Genomic DNA, 17,575 nt, shown 5'->3' with positions numbered 1-17,575 from the left:
CGCCCAACCTTGAGGCGGATGGGCTACAGCAGCAGAAGACCTCACCAGGTGCCACTCCTGTCAGCTAAGAACAGGAAACCGAGGCTACAATTTGCACAGGCTCAAAAAAAAATTAAAAATAGAAGATTGAAAAAACAATGCCTGGTCAAATGTGTCTCAATTTCTGCTGCAAATTTTTGATGGTAGGGTCAGAATTTTTCATTAACAACATAAAAGCATAGAACCATCATGCCTTGTGTCAATGGTTCAGGCTGGTGGTGGTGGTGTGATGGTGTGGGGGCACACATTTCTTGGCACACTTTGGTTCCATTAGTAGCAATTGAGCACCGTGTCAATGCCACAGCCTACCTGAGTATTGTTGCTCACCATGTCCATCCCTTTATGACCACAGTGTACTCATCTTCTGATGGCTACTTACCCTGTTATAAAGCGTGAATCATCACAGACTGGTTTCTTAAAGCATGAGTTCACTGTTCTCAAATGACCTCCACAGTCACCAGAACTCAATCCAATAGAGCACCTTTGGGATGTGGTGGAACGGCAGAGTCACATTATGAATGTGCATCTAACAAATCTGCAGAAACTGCGTGATGCTATCATGTCAATATGGACCAAAATCTCTGAGGAACATTTCCAATTCCTTGTTGATACTACGCCATGAAGGATTAAGGCAGTTTCTAAACATCTATTTATATTTTCTACTAACCACAGAGTGATGTGGTTTGGAAAAATATCAATCTGTTAACATTTTTTTATATTTTAAATGAAGAAAATAAACATACTTTTTGGTCATGTCCATAATGCAAGCAAATTTACAGTATACAACATACTTTGTTGAAATACTGCGAATTAAACTGCACAAACCAAAAGAAATATAGTAAATCAAAAGGGAAAAGAGTTGGCTCTCTATGAAACAAAAATGACTGATTTTATGACATTTTTGTATTTATAAGAAAAAGATTCATTATGGATGTGACACCTCTCCGTTATGGATGTGACAGATGTGAAATTGGCACTGGTGTGACTTTGGTAAATGAAATATAATTGTCTGAATACATTGACAGAGACATTTTTGAGTATTTTTAAAGTACTGTAAAATACAAGCCTAAGCCATCAACATAAAAAAGTTTCACTATTTTGGTAATAACAATTTTTTTCATGAGAAGGTTGACATTTGCAAGGAATTGCTCTGTAGCGTTTTTTTTTTTTTTTTTTGGTTATAGCTCAATATTTCATTTGAATAAAATATAACATGTCACATCACATATTCATGGAGGTGTGTTTTTATTATTTTATTAAAACAGTTTAACGCAAAACATTGTTCATAAAATGAAAAGTATTTTGGTAGCAGTATAACATACATGAGCTTTATAGTTACCAGTATTTTTTAAATCTCATTTTGACTTCATTATGTAAATTGTTAATATTTCATTAACTACAAACTAATTTCAAACTTCACTGTAAAAAATTTAAATTCCACAAAATGTATTTATATTGTATCAACATAAATCGATTAAGTTAACTTAACAAATTTAAGTGGATTGAACATAAAACAATTTAACTGTCCCCTATTTTTTTGTTTTCCTTCAAAACCATGATCAACTCAAAATGATTTTCTAAATCTCATGATCAATTTGCAAATTTAACTCATAATTATAATTTACAAAGTCAAAAGTTTGACTTTTATGTCATAATTTTTATTTTCAATGTTAAATTTCAACTTTTAATCTTATTTTATTATAATTAAGTATTTCTTATTAGATTTTTATGTCATAATTATGACTTTTTGAATACTTTTAAAAACATAATTATGATTTAATAAACATAAATATTTTCTTATAAGATAAGAATTGTATTCTATAAAAATGCAAATCATGATTTTGCCAAGTATGATGCAATCCTGGTTGATATCAATGTTGATCCTGGAACATGATTTTTGTTTGAAAATATAATCCATACTTATTCCCTACCCCTAAACCCAACCATAACTGTAAACTATTGCCAAAATCAGAGGGGAATAATAATTGGATAACCATCATGTAAAAGTGCATAAACCTAAGTCTAAACTTTACACAAACAGTAAACGGAAACATTTTGTAAAATCAGTTTAGGGGTACATGATGTCAATACATCTACAAATGCTAATTAAACTGTTTACTTTTTATTAATTTCAACTTTTTTTACAGAATAAAAAAAAAGGTATGCAAACTTATATACCAACCTTAATACTGTAATTTCATCACAAACTTTAAAAATCAGTGATACATAAAACCATCTTAACTGAAACTCGGTGATGAATGTAGACATTTTATTTGTTTAACAACGTTTAAAATAAGAGAATCTCATACCTTTTAACCTCTGTAGATATATGTTGCTAAGCTCTTGTTCATTCATACCAGTCAGTTGAAAGATGAACAGCCTCAAAGACACCAAATAACCAAGCTGTAAAAAGAAACTTCAGTTATATGAAAACATTTAGATATTATTAGATATATTTTAATAAACATTTACATTTTGTTTCATTTAAAAATACACATATACTCAAGTTCTATATGCATTGTTGTCCACAGTATGGAAGCATACAGATTTGCTCAAGCTATTGTGACATTCTTTTAATTTAAATAATTTTATTTTTTACAGAATTTATTTTTCTGATTCAAGTTCTACTGTTATGTGTGCTTAATCTTTTCCTGGGGTTTCTATTATCAATGTTGATTTTTTTCTGTGTAATATATATCTGAAAGTGACTATACGTTTTATGTACTATAGATCAGGGGTCACCAATCTCGGTCCTGGCGGGCCAGTGTCACTGCAGGGTTTAGCTCCAACTTGCTTCAACACACCTGCCTGAGTGTTTCAAGTATCCATATAAAACTTTGATTAGTTGTTCAGGTGTGTTTGATTAGGGTTGGTGGTAAAATCTGCAGGACAGCGGCCCTCCAGGAACAAGTTTGGTGATCCCTACTATACATTAATGGAAAGTAAAATAAAAAACTGGATAATATTTGATATATATATATATATATATATATATATATATATATATATATATATATATATATATATATATATATATATATTTATATATATATATATATATATATATATATATATATATATATATATTTATATATATATATATATATATATTTAAACATTGTTATTGTATATACTGATACTTGATGTATAAAAATGTGTCCTAAAAAACATTTAGAACACATGTACATTTAGAAAGTTAATGATTCAAAGCTTCCACCAAAATATGAAGCGGCATAATGGGTTCAACAATGAAAATAACTAGAGATGTTTACTATGCAGCAAATCACAATATTTCATTAATTTTTTCAAGAAAATAAATAAATGAATAAATTACATTTTGCAAAATATACTGATACACACACACAAAATAATATTGTAGATTGAAAAAATATTTTACTATTTTTGTAATTTTTTTTTTCAATTGGTGATTAATTAAGTGCAGGTGAGAAAAGTAAACTTAAAAACATAAGCAAATAAATGCATACAAAATATTGACCATAAGTTCATGTACAAATTTACATAATTCCATACTTAAAACACTTTATATCTTCTATTTATTATAATTTTAAAATTCTTAAAGACCAATTGCGTGCATTTAGTGAACTCTATTGGGCCCTATTATATACATGGCACAATAAAGCGCAAGGTGTATTTGGTGCATTTTTTTTTTTTTTTTGCAATTTTCAGACCAGGACCACCCTCATTTTTATGTTTAGCACCACAAGGTTTAAATAGCAAATCCATTTGCTCCATTTTGTGGACTCATGGGTTTGCTGGTCTAAAAAGGAGGTGTGTTAAGGCTCATTGTTGGCACGTTGCTATTTTGAGGAACTAAAGAAGACTGTGGCATTGACCAACTAAAAGCCGTTCAAAAGTTCAGCACAGAGCACGCTAGTTATGCGCCTATGCAGGTCCAAAACATTTACACATTGCTTAGACACAGAGAATGTACTGCAATACAAAATAATCTTTACTTATGATAAAATTAAAGTATTCAAATGTTATAAATATTATTATTTTATTCATAAATATAAAAACCACTACCTCCATGCCTTCATCATATCCGGGGGCGCTTTTTCAGCTCATTCATGAAAATTTGCATGAATTTTAATAAAAACAAGTTTAGATTTGTCCACCTGTCAGGTTTTGGAGACATATGCATCATGGGGCATAAGAAAAGCATGTGTGTTTGGATATATACGTTTTTTTGACTTTGTTATTATTATTCAGTTGTTAGCTTGCTGGAAGTTAGAACTGAATTTAGATATAATATTGAAACAAATCTTTGTGCTTAACAAACAAAATTAAATATGTAGGCTTTTGGATGTCTTTAGTGGAGTGAGTACAACGTTTTCTTACTCCACGAAAGTAAAGGAGTAAAGAGTAGAAGTAAAGAGAAAGTAGAGGCCGAATGAACGAGGCTCATTCTTTATCCTCACTGCAGATGGTCTGTTTAACTGTTAACCTTAAAATAACAAAAGTGGTTTAAAAACACCCTTAATGCTTTTGCGGCACATGCTTTAGACTTTGCGCCTAGATTGTTAAAACAGAGCCCATAGTGTGTTGTGTTACCTGCAGCATCTTCTTCTCATATGAACATGGCTGTTCTGACAGAGTTGTGTTTGAGCAAAGGAAATGCTGGACTGATTCTACCAGGTGGAAGAGCACAGGGATCTGATCTGCGTTAAAGGGTGCATGATCCAATGACACCACCAGGGCATTTAGTGAATCTGACCAAAAGAAAAAAAAAAAAAAAACATGCACAATATCACTTATTATTAACATATACTTAACCTTATTTAGCATTTAACATAATATAGAAACTCATATGGTCTGAAACCACCTGAGGGTGAATTTGTTTAAATTTTGGAATTACTATTAAAACCATTTTGAAAATGTCTGAGGAAGGTCATGTCACCGAAATGTAACATTTAATTCAATAAACCATTCAGCAAATAGTGTGCAGGATTGCTTGTTTTAGCTGTGACCATTTTGACGTCAATTTTCTTTCCAAACGCACTTATCACTGCTTCAGGTGTGTTGAGTTTGAGTTGATTAATATTTTTCATAAATTTTTGTGTTAGGCTACTCTTCCCTGTGTGTGTGTATGTTTTTTATTTAATGTATCAACGTATTGCAGTTATCTCGTTAAAACGATAACAATCATTCTGAGTAGGCTGCCGGAGTCCTCTCGTTTTTTATACAAGCTAAATTGTGTAACAGAATGTACCATCTGATTCATTTGTAAAAGTAGACACTGTCAGACATTGACGGTCCGTGTACGTTTTGTTCATTTGTTTTCCATTTTCAAACGGAATAAAGGAAATGGAGAAAACGGCCGTTTTTCCGTTTTTCCTTTTGCTCACGAGAAAACGAAAAAACGAGATTTTGGCTGGATTTTCGTTTTTTGGTTTAGGGTAGGAAAACAGATAAACGACTTTAAAATTCATTTTACACATGTAGGCGGTGCTGAAACGCCCACTTTCCTCTAACTGGTTAACCAAATCTGCGCTCGTGACGTCGTCCTCAAAATAAAAGCCTTACACGCAGGCTTTTAATTATTATTATTTAATTATATATATAAACAAAGTTTACATATTCTATCATTTGAACCACACACAGTTAGCAGGCTTACATTCATTGCGTATGTATAAATTAAATTAAAACGTAAATCAGCAGTATTCTTAGACATTTGTCATTAAAATAAGGTCATAGTTCACTGCCAAGCTTCTTGCTGCTGTGCACCTGATGCTGAGCAAAGAAAGCCATTTCCGAGCAGCACCTGGTTTACTTGATTGTTTCAGAGCTATTGTAGGCCTAAATAATAGCCTACTCTGTATAAAATAATAATTTATTATTATTATTATTATTAGGCCTATTATTATTATTATTAGGCCTATTATTATTAGTATTGTTATTATTATTATTTACTTAGTTATTCAATGGTTGTAAGAACACATTGGACCCTGCATGGGGCTATAATAAATGGTACCATTTGTTTCTATTGGATTTTCTCCTATTTTAATTTAATATATGCCTTTAGCCTATTGTAAATATTTATTTGATAATTAATACTTTTTTATTGCAACGTCAAAGTAGGCCTGTCTTATTATTATTATTTTTTGTTATTATTTTGTCGTTGTTGTTGTTATTATTATTGTAGCAGGGACATAGCCACAGGTGTGGCAGAGTGTGCTGGTGCCACCCAAAGTGGCATCTTGCACCTGAAAATAGATGCCTTCGCGCTCAAGCGCGCGCAAAAAACTTGCACAGGCAAAAGTAATGATGAATGAGTTGAAGGGAAAAAAACATTCTAATTATTTGTTAATAAAATAGTGCAACATTATTCTCAGTCAGTGTAGGCTGAAAAAATTAAGATCGCCAGCATTTCAAGGGGGGTTTTATTTTTAGTTCATTGTGACGCGCTATATTTCACTAAGGCTGCATGAGACTGCGCATCTTGCTTATTTTCTCTATTTTACATACAGAACATATCATACAGTCCAGGTTCTACCGTTCTAGTGAGTGTGGGGCATTGCTTTACAGTGGTAAAGTGGATTATTTCTTGGCAAATTCATAATGATTCACTTTGTTTAGTAATAAATTTCATAGTTATAAAATAACTACATTTCAAGAATATGTTAACACTTTCAACTATTTAGGATTATTTATTGCATCAAAAGTAATTTCAAAGTAACATTAAATGTACGTATAAACTGCTTAATTTGTGTGTGTAAACACCTAAGATGCAAAAAGCTTATTTAGACCAGAATAGGCCTACTAAATGCAACGGTCAATGTATGTAAACTTATGACCTAAAATGTCTTAAATGACTAAATTTAAGTCTTTTTAAGTTTTTAAATAATTTAAGTTTAACATAAATGATTTAAACTTTAAACTTCAAATTAACAGAGTATGGCAAATAAATTGTTTATTAAATGGAGGTCAGGTGTCTATGTTAATTATAATTATTAAATATTATGACACTATAATTCAGTGGTGTATTGGAAAGTACGCACCTTTTAATTAATTAATTTTAAATAAGTGGTTTATCCTAAATAAAATGCAATGGGATCGGTGGATGTGCAATAAATAGTTTGAAAACCCCTGGTTCAGACTAGACGAGCTAGCTGTCTGTACGCTGCACTAATAACTTGGCATTTGCTCTTTTCGGTGCTGCCAGATGCATTTATAGTCCATAAAAAATAAAAAAGGTAATTCGGTAAAGCGCGCGATGTGCGCAGAAATAAGCGCACTATACGCATATGTCGAATTAAGTTATCTTTTTCTTTAATCAAGACTTTTCCATTCGAGGAATTTTATTAATAGCTTAGTCCTTATAAACGATCAGTTTATAAAATACACAATTTACGGATCAAGCCTAATGAAGAATAAGAAGAATATGCAACGCATTATGATCCTTGAATGATCAGAGCGCATTTATATAAACTATATATTTTATATAATCCATAAATATTAAAAAACATTATACATTTAAAGTAATGGAACATTATATGTTATAAAATCTAAACTATTATTTAGGCTACAGGCTAAATAAAGGCGCCTTTTCGGGGCTGTTCAGCGCGTGCGTCAAAGAAAAGACATGACACAATCTCTATAAAAACTTGTTTATTTACAATATCTAAAGGGATATAAAACATCTAACATGCATCTCCATTCTCAACGAGTTTCTGTGTTTTGCATCCTTCACAGACCGAGGTCTCATTCCGAGGTAATCTGTAAATATTCTCATTTGGTTCTGGCACATTCTTGATTAAAGGTGAAACTGACCGGCGCAAAGGATGATTTGTCAGGGTGACTACAGTTATAATACAGGTTATGGAACTATTTCACTTTAATTTCATATTAATATTTTATTAAACAAACAAACCAAATTTTTTTTTTTGGCTCTGCATGCAGCGTATTGGATCTTTGAAGCATTGCACTTCAAATGTTATTCCTTTTTTTTTTTTATTGCATTTTTAATATTTTTAATTATACAACACAAAATTGGTTCTAAACAGATACATTTTCCTATAGGCTATGATGAAGTGTATATTTTTGTTCACACAGGTCCTATACAAAACTGTGTGGATGGATGATTTGTTTCTCCGTGAAAATCACTCATTTAATAAGCAAAACAGGCCAAAATGTTGTTTAGCTTGCGTCAAACTGGATAAACAATTTACAAACATATTGAATACAAAGGCTGGTTATTTTATGCAATGAGGGACAATAGGCCTATTACAAATTAAAGAAAATTATTTGCATATTAAAACGAAAATATATAATACAACAACAGATCCTACCTTGTAAGAAATGACTTTAGATAATGTAAATAAGCATCAAGTTTTTTTTTGAGATTGTGTGTCTAATTCAGTAGTGTAGTGCGTTCGCGTGGGTTTCCTCCGGGTGCTCCGGTTTTACCCACAGTCCAAAGACATGCGGTACAGGTGAATTGGGTAGGCTAAATTGTCCGTTCTGTATAAGTGTGTGTGTATGTGTGGATGTTTCCCAGAGATGGGTTGTGGCTGGAAGGGCATCCGCTGCGTAAAAACTTGCTAAATAAGTTGGCGGTTCATTCCGCTGTGGCGACCCCAGATTAATAAAGGGACTAAGCCGACAAGAAAATGAATGAATAATGTGCAATACTAATTTAAAATACGTATCACTAACCTTATATGTGAAATAGCAGGGCCCGCTGTAGCACTTTCTTAAGAAGAGCAAATGTCAAATTATTAGCGCAACGCACATGTAGCGAGCTCATCTTTTTGTCGAAACTACTAGACACAATTTTTTTATCAACTATAATGTGTTTAATTAGTTAATTTGAAATTTATTTCATTATTCCAGCAATAATTGTTGAGTGAAAGAATGTGCTAGAAATATGCATTGCGGCTCCCTTTATTGTACAGGCTTATTGCACTTAAACTTTTTTAGGTTCAGCTCTCGTATTAGTAAGGTTATGAGTAAATGTTATTTAAAATATTTAAAGCCTGCCATCTAGCCTACAATAACAGCAAATTTAATAATAAAAAAATAATAAGACAGGCCTACTTTGGCGTTGCAATAAAATAGTATTAATTATCAAATAAATAATTACAATATATAATTAAAATAGGAAGAAATAAATGAAAACAAATGGTACCCTTTGTTTTTATAGCAGGGCCCAAAGTGTTCTTATTCTGGTTCTGCTAACAACTATTAAAAAGAAAAAAAAACACACCAAACAATAAAAACACTAGTAACTGATAATAATAATAATAATAATAATAATTATTATTATTATTATTATTATTATTACTATTATTATTATAAAGCCCTTGCTCTGAAACAATCAAGTAAACCAGGTGCTGCTCGGAAATGGCTTTCTTTGCTCAGCATCAGGTGCACAGCAGCAAGAAGCTTGGCAGTGAACTATGACCTTATTTTAATGACAAATGTCTAAGAATACTGCTGATTTACGTTTTAATTTAATTTATACATACGCAATGAATGTAAGCCTGCTAACTGTGTGTGGTTCAAATGATAGAATATGTAAACTTTGTTTATATATATAATTAAATAATAATAATTAAAAGCCTGCGTGTAAGGCTTTTATTTTGAGGACGACGTCACGAGCGCAGATTTGGTTAACCAGTTAGAGGAAAGTGGGCGTTTCAGCACCGCCTACATGTGTAAAATGAATTTTAAAGTCGTTTATCTGTTTTCCTACCCTAAACCAAAAAACGAAAATCCAGCCAAAATCTCGTTTTTTCGTTTTCTCGTGAGCAAAAGGAAAAACGGAAAAACGGCCGTTTTCTCCATTTCCTTTATTCCGTTTGAAAATGGAAAACAAATGAACAAAACGTACACGGACCATTGACACACCATTTCTAACGTTTCCATTGCTCAGGCTCAGCAGGAGAAGCTGGGTCCGTGTATCATCCGTTCATTTGATTATTCCTTTTATTACGGAAAACGAAACATCAGAAAAACGATGAATATTTCGTTTTTCTGTTTATTCTGTAGTCAGAAAAAACGGAAACTCATCTGTTATTCTGCTTATTAACTTAAAACGAAATATTAAAACAAACACAAAACCAAAACGAAATAATGAGTCAAAAAATGGTCCGTGTACGGTCCGTGTACGTTTTGTTCATTTGTTTTCCATTTTCAAACGGAATAAAGGAAATGGAGAAAACGGCCGTTTTTCCGTTTTTCTTTTGCTCACGAGAAAAACGAAAAAACGAGATTTTGGCTGGATTTTCGTTTTTTGGTTTAGGGTAGGAAAACGGATAAACGACTGTAAAATTCATTTTACACATGTAGGCGGTGCTGAAACGCCCACTTTCCTCTAATTGGTCAACCAAATCTGCGCTCGTGACGTCACCCTCAAAATAAAAGCCTTACACGCAGGCTTTTAATTATTATTATTTAATTATATATTAACTAAGTTTACATATTCTATCATTTGAACCACACACAGTTAGCAGGCTTACATTCATTGCGTATGTATAAATTAAATAAAAACGTAAATCAGCAGTATTCTTAGACATTTGTCATTAAAATAAGGTCATAGTTCACTGCCAAGCTTCTTGCTGCTGTGCACCTGATGCAGAGCAAAGAAAGCCATTTCCGAGCAGCACCTGGTTTACATGATTGTTTCAGAGCTATTGTAGGCCTAAATAATAGCCTACTCTGTATAAAATAATAATTTATTATTATTATTATTATTATTATTATTATTATTATTATTATTATTATTATTATTATTAGGCCTATTATTATTAGTATTGTTATTATTATTATTTACTTAGTTATTCAATGGTTGTAAGAACACATTGGACCCTGCATGGGGCTATAATAAATGGTACCATTCGTTTCTATTGGATTTTCTCCTATTTTAATTTAATATATGCCTTTAGCCTATTGTAAATATTTATTTGATTATTAATACTCTTTTATTGCAACGTCAAAGTAGGCCTGTCTTATTATTTTTATTTGTTATTATTATTTTGTCGTTGTTGTTGTTATTATTATTGTAGCAGGGACATAGCCACAGGTGTGGCAGAGTGTGCTGGTGCCACCCAAAGTGGCATCTTGCACCTGAAAATAGATGCCTTCGCGCTCAAGCGCGCGCAAAAAACTTGCACAGGCAAAAGTAATGATGAATGTGTTGAAGGAACAAAAAAAACATTCTAATTATTTGTTAATAAAATAGTGCAACATTATTCTCAGTCAGTGTAGGCTGAAAAAATTAAGATCGCCAGCATTTCAAGGGTGGTTTTATTTTTAGTTCATTGCTGTGACGCGCTATATTTCACTAAGGCTGCATGAGACTGAAAGCGCATCTTGCTTATTTTCTCTATTTTACATACAGAACATATCATACAGTCCAGGTTCTACCGTTCTAGTGAGTGCGGGGCATTGCTTTACAGTGGTAAAGTGGATTATTTCTTGGCAAATTCATAATGATTCACTTTGTTTAGTAATAAATTTCATAGTTATAAAATAACTACATTTCAAGAATATGTTAACACTTCCAACTATTTAGGATTATTTATTACATCAAAAGTAATTTCAAAGTAACATTAAATGTACGTATAACTGCTTAATTGTGTGTGTAAACACCTAAGATGCAAAAAGCTTATTTAGACCAGAATAGGCCTACTAAATGCAACGATCAATGTATGCAAACTTATGACCTAAAATGTATTAAATGACTAAATTTAAGTCTTTTTAAGTTTTTAAATAATTTAAGTTTAACATGAATGATTTAAACTTTAAACTTCAAATTAACAGAGTATGGCAAATAAATTGTTTATTAAATGGAGGTCAGGTGTCTCTTAATTATAATTATTAAATATTATGACACTATAATTCAGTGGTGTATTGGAGAGTACGCACCTTTTAATTAATTAATTTTAAATAAGTGGTTTATCCTAAATAAAATGCAATGGGATCGGTGTGCAATGAATAGTTTGAAAACCCCTGGTTCAGACTAGACGAGCTAGCTGTCTGTGCGCTGCGCTAATAACTTGGCATTTGCTCTTTTCGGTGCTGCCAGATGCATTTATAGTGCATAAAAAATAAAAAAGGTAATTCGGTAAAGCGCGTGATGCGCGCAGAAATAAGCGCACTATATGCATATGTCGAATTAAGTTCTCTTTTTCTTTAATCAAGACTTTTCCATTCGAGGAATTACAGTTATTAATAGCTTAGTCCTTATAAACGATCAGTTCATAAAATACACAATTTACGGATCAAGCCTAATGAAGAATAAGAAGAATATGCAACGCATTATGATCCTTGAATGATCAGAGCGCATTTACTTAAACTATATATTTTATATAATCCATAAATATTAAAAAACATTATACATTTAAAGTAATGGAACATTATATGTTATAAAATCTAAACTATTATTTAGGCTACAGGCTAAATAAAGGCGCCTTTTCGGGGCTGTTCATCGCGTGCGTCAAAGAAAAGACATGACACAATCTCTATAAAAACTTGTTGTTTATTTACAATATCTAAAGAGATATAAAACATCTAACATGCATCTCCATTCTCAACGAGTTTCTGTGTTCTGCATCCTTCACAGACCGAGGTCTCATTCCGAGGTAATCTGTAAATATTCTCATTTGGTTCTGGCACATTCTTGATTAAAGGTGAAACTGACCGGCGCAACGGATGATTTGTCATCTAGGGTGACTACAGTTATAATACAGGTTATGGAACTATTTCACTTTAATTTCATATTATTATTTTATTAAACAAACAAACCAGTTTTTGTTTTGGCTCTGCATGCAGCGTATTGAATCTTTGAAGCATTACACTTCAAATGTTATTCCTTTTTTTTTTTATTGTATTTTTAATATTTTTAATTATACAACACAAAATTGGTTCTAAACAGATACATTTTCCTATAGGTTATGATGAAGTGTATATTTTTGTTCACACAGGTCCTATACAAAACTGTGTGGATGTATGATTTGTTTCTCCGTGAAAATCACTCATTTAATAAGCAAACCAGGCCAAAATGTTGTTTAGCTTGCGTCAAACTGGATGGACAATTTACAAACATATTGAATACAAAGGCTGGTTATTTTATGCAATGAGGGACAATAGGCCTATTACAAATTAAAGAAAATTATTTGCATGTTTAGATAATGTAAATAAGCATCAAGTTTTTTTTTTTGAGATTGTGTGTCTAATTCAGTAGTGTAGTGCGTTCGCGTGGGTTTCCTCAGGGTGCTCCGGTTTTCCCCACAGTCCAAAGACATGCGGTACAGGTGAATTAGCCTACCTAAATTGTCCGTACTGTATAAGTGTGTGTGTATGTGTGGATGTTTCCCAGAGATGGGTTGTGGCTGGAAGGGCATCCGCTGCGTAAAAACTTGCTAAATTAGTTGGCGGTTCATTCCGCTGTGGCGACCCCAGATTAATAAAGGGACTAAGCCGACAAGAAAATGAATGAATAATGTGCAATACTAATTTAAAATACGTATCACTAACCTTATTTGTGAAATAGCAGGGCCCGCTGTAGCACTTTCTCAAGAAGAGCAAATGTCAAATTATTAGCGCAACGCACATGTAGCGAGCTCATCTGTTTGTCGGAACTACTAGACACAATTTTTTTTATCAACTATAATGTGTTTAATTAGTTAATTTGAAATTTATTTCATTATTCCAGCAATAATTGTTGAGTGAAAGAATGCGCTAGAAATATGCATTGCGGCTCCCTTTATTGTACAGGCTTATTGCACTTAAACTTTTTTAGGTTCGGCTCTCGAATTAGTAGGTTATGAGTAAATGTTATTTAAAATATTTAAAGCCTGCCATCTAGCCTACAATAACAGCAAATTTAATAATAAAAAAAATAATAAGACAGGCCTACTTTGGCGTTGCAATAAAATAGTATTAATTATCAAATAAATAATTACAATATATAATTAAAATAGGAAGAAATAAATGAAAACAAATGGTACCCTTTGTTTTTATAGCAGGGCCCAAAGTGTTCTTATTCTGGTTCTGCTAACAACTATTAAAAAGAAAAAAAACCCACCAAACAATAAAAACACTAGTAACTGATAATAATAATAATAATAATAATAATAATAATAATAATAATAATAATAATAATAATAATTATTATTATTATTATTATTATTATTATTATAAAGCCCTTGCTCTGAAATAATCATGTAAACCAGGTGCTCCTCGGAAATGGCTATCTTTGCTCTGCATCAGGTGCACAGCAGCAAGAAGCTTGGCAGTGAACTATGACCTTATTTTAATGACAAATGTCTAAGAATACTGCTGATTTACGTTTTTATTTAATTCATACATACGCAATGAATGTAAGCCTGCTAACTGTGTGTGGTTCAAATGATAGAATATGTAAACTTAGTTAATATATAATTAAATAATAATAATTAAAAGCCTGCGTGTAAGGCTTTTATTTTGAGGGTGACGTCACGAGCGCAGATTTGGTTGACCAATTAGAGGAAAGTGGGCGTTTCAGCACCGCCTACATGTGTAAAATGAATTTTAAAGTCGTTTATCCGTTTTCCTACCCTAAACCAAAAAACGAAAATCCAGCCAAAATCTCGTTTTTTCGTTTTTCTCGTGAGCAAAAGAAAAACGGAAAAACGGCCGTTTTCTCCATTTCCTTTATGAAATGGAAAACAAATGAACAAAACGTACACGGACCATTTTTTGACTCATTATTTCGTTTTGGTTTTGTGTTTGTTTTAATATTTCGTTTTAAATTAATAAGCAGAATAACAGATGAGTTTCCGTTTTTTCTGCCTACAGAATAAACAGAAAAACGAAATATTCATCGTTTTTCTGATGTTTCGTTTTCCGTAATAAAAGGAATAATCAAATGAACGGATGATACACGGACCAAGCTGTGTCCAGGCCCTAGGGAGATCAACATGTTTGCCTTTACCAGCAGCAGCTGTGAATCCTGCAAGGCGCTGAGTAGAAACAGAGAAAGAGAATCGCTACACTTTAGTCCAGTATTCTATAGATGGAGATTTGGCTCCACCTCGTGGCTGGACAAATGCGTCAAATTTCATTCAAGGGATAGTTCACAAAACAAAATCAAACTCTGACATCATTTACTCGCTCTTTACCTGTTCCAAACATCTTTGATCGTTTTATCATCATTTGAACATAAAAGAGGATATGTTTGAAGAAAACTGGAAACCTGTAACCGTTGACCCCCACAGTGATACCGGTAAACGTGCAGGAAATTTCCTGAACAACTTCACTGGTAAATTCAAATATGTGCTTTTCACACAAGCAAGGAAAAGATCTTTTCACACATCCTTTCCAAAATACCGTAAATTCTGACATTAACTATAAATGAGCTTTAAATGGTCATGCTTGTGTTTGTAAACATAAAGGGAGTCAAGTGGTTGATGATTTCTTTTATTTAAAACTTTAGCATTCATGTAGCTGCATTTGTCCCAGAGACAGACCAAATAACGATAGAATAAAAATCTACTTACCGAAGGCTGCGTGGTTGAGGCATCTCAAACACGCATGTGGAAATATATCGGTAAGACTTTACAATAACAGTACATGAATAATGATGTATTAACATGTAAACTAAACATTAGTTTATTATGAATTAATGATGAGTTAAGGTATGCATGTTGTAGTTAAAGCTAATTCATGATTAGTGCGTACCTTAACTCATCATTAATTCATAACATATTTACATATTCATACATCATTATTCATGTACTGTTATTGCAAAGTGTTACCGATATATCTGAGTGTGCTGCGGCTTGTGAGATACTTTTTAAAATAAAAGACTACCAGTGTTGTAAGCAACCTAAATCTGACTGACCAGAGTGCTTCTTCACACTACGGACAATTTAGCCTACCCAATTCACCTATACCACATGTCTTTGGACTGTGGGGGAAACCAGAACACCAGTAGGAAACCCACGCGAAGGCAGGGAGAACATGCAAACTCCACACAGAAACAACAACTGAGCCAAGGTTCGAACCAGCAACCCAGCGACCTTCTTACTGTGAGGTGACAGCACTACCTACTGCGCCACTGCCTCGCCTTTCATGACAGTTTATCATATGCAATTTATTGCATGCAATCATATGATTAGTTTTTTTCCCACATTTGACACCAGAAACGTTATTTGATTAACATGCAGCAGCTTAAAGTGTCTGGATAAGGATTCAAAGGCTTTTATTTTCATAAACTGTAGAGTAGACGTCTCATGTCAGTGCATTGTTTCTGACAAATTTCCTTCTGTTCACACTATAGACTGTAGAAGTTATGGGCATAGTATCCGTAACATCACCCATAGGTTTCTGAAGAACACAAAAGAAGCTTTAGGTGTTGCCAACTGTCGCCATTTTTTTTTTTGCATGTCATTGCACCGACCGCCGAACAGCAAACAAGGGCATAAAGGTGGAGCGTGAGCGAAACCTGCTTGCATTTTGCTTAGACAGGCTTTTCTTAGGACGAAATGCTTAATACTTCAGTACCTGCGATTCGTTTGTGTTCTGACAGCATGTGCTTGGTTGTACACTAAGTCAATAAAGTGTTTAGTCTTAAAAAAAAAGCTGTTGTACTACATCGAGCCACTAAGCATTGTTCTAATGCCGTTTTTCTAAAGGAGAAAACGTAAATTAATTCCAAACACTTCAAATATAGTCTGTGTTAGTAAATGCAAGCCTATTGATGAAACCTAAGCATAAAATTGTATATGACAACGCTTCAGATGACTGTTTTATAGCTTACAGCTAATCAATCTGTCAGATTCTGAAGTGCATTACAGGTCTAAAGAAAATTATATATGATAAATGATCTTAAGTAAAACAAATACATTTATAGATATGTATAAAAATTTCACTCACCTGGGAAATAGAGGCAATTTAAATGGTTTGTGAGAACAATTAAGTGCACACTGCATGCTGAAGTATCTGATAATTGTAGGAAATAATTTTAAAAAGCAACTGACTGTGTGAAGCCACATAAAACAACAAAAAAATTAGATATATATATGCCGAGTTCAGTTGCTAATCAGCCGGAATCAGCTGAGGTGACGAGATGGCGAGCAGTGAGACCTAGCTGTCGCTTAAGTGGGGCCCTTAATTATGCAGACTTAATAAAATTAAACGGTTGAGTTATAAAAAAAAAATCACCCTCTTCACAGTTGTCATGAAGGGTATTAGCTATATGGACTAAAACCATCTTTATACCAGGCTGTAAACATGTTTTTATCAGCTGTAAAACTGGCAAATATACCATTTCAGTCAGAAATCATCTGGATTTCCTGGACCCAACCCCCAAAGGCGAATCAATGAATTGCAGTTTTAGTTACTTCCATACGGGTTTCCCAAAGGAAGTTTGGGAGGTTGCCGCTTGGTTCACACAGAGCAGCATTCGGGAAATTGTAATGTTACAACTTCTCTTTCCGGCAGAACAAATTTACCATTATTTTTTTTTAAAGGGCCTGTTCACACATGGTCCGTTTCCAAAAGTCTGTTTGTGTGAAAGGGTCTATTGACT

At 32.9% G+C, this 17,575-nt stretch overlaps 1 protein-coding gene and 1 long non-coding RNA gene across 4 annotated transcripts in view; both read right to left on the bottom strand.

Moving 5' to 3' along the window:
* The window catches only part of LOC137490176 (uncharacterized), a 331,069-nt gene that overhangs the window by 307,197 nt on the left and 6,297 nt on the right, over positions 1 to 17,575 (bottom strand). The gene's annotated exons all lie outside the window — the stretch shown is intronic.
* Positions 1 to 17,575, bottom strand: part of tmem232 (transmembrane protein 232) — a 32,726-nt gene that overhangs the window by 14,406 nt on the left and 745 nt on the right. For 2 of the 3 annotated variants that reach the window (XR_015490603.1, XM_087252897.1), the window contains exons 3-4: positions 4,612 to 4,769; positions 2,349 to 2,442 (exon numbers count right to left, since the gene is read on the bottom strand). Coding sequence is in view for 2 of the 3 variants with exons in the window: in XM_087252897.1 (XP_087109023.1) it covers positions 2,349 to 2,442; positions 4,612 to 4,769 (252 nt within the window). In the remaining variant the exon portion in view is untranslated. 3 annotated transcript variants of the gene reach the window in all.

The sequence above is a fragment of the Danio rerio genome, chromosome 5, assembly GCF_052040795.2.
Source record: "Danio rerio strain M-AB ecotype USA chromosome 5, GRCz13ab, whole genome shotgun sequence".
NCBI lineage: Eukaryota > Metazoa > Chordata > Actinopteri > Cypriniformes > Danionidae > Danio > Danio rerio.
This window is presented reverse-complemented; position numbering and strand designations above follow the sequence as displayed.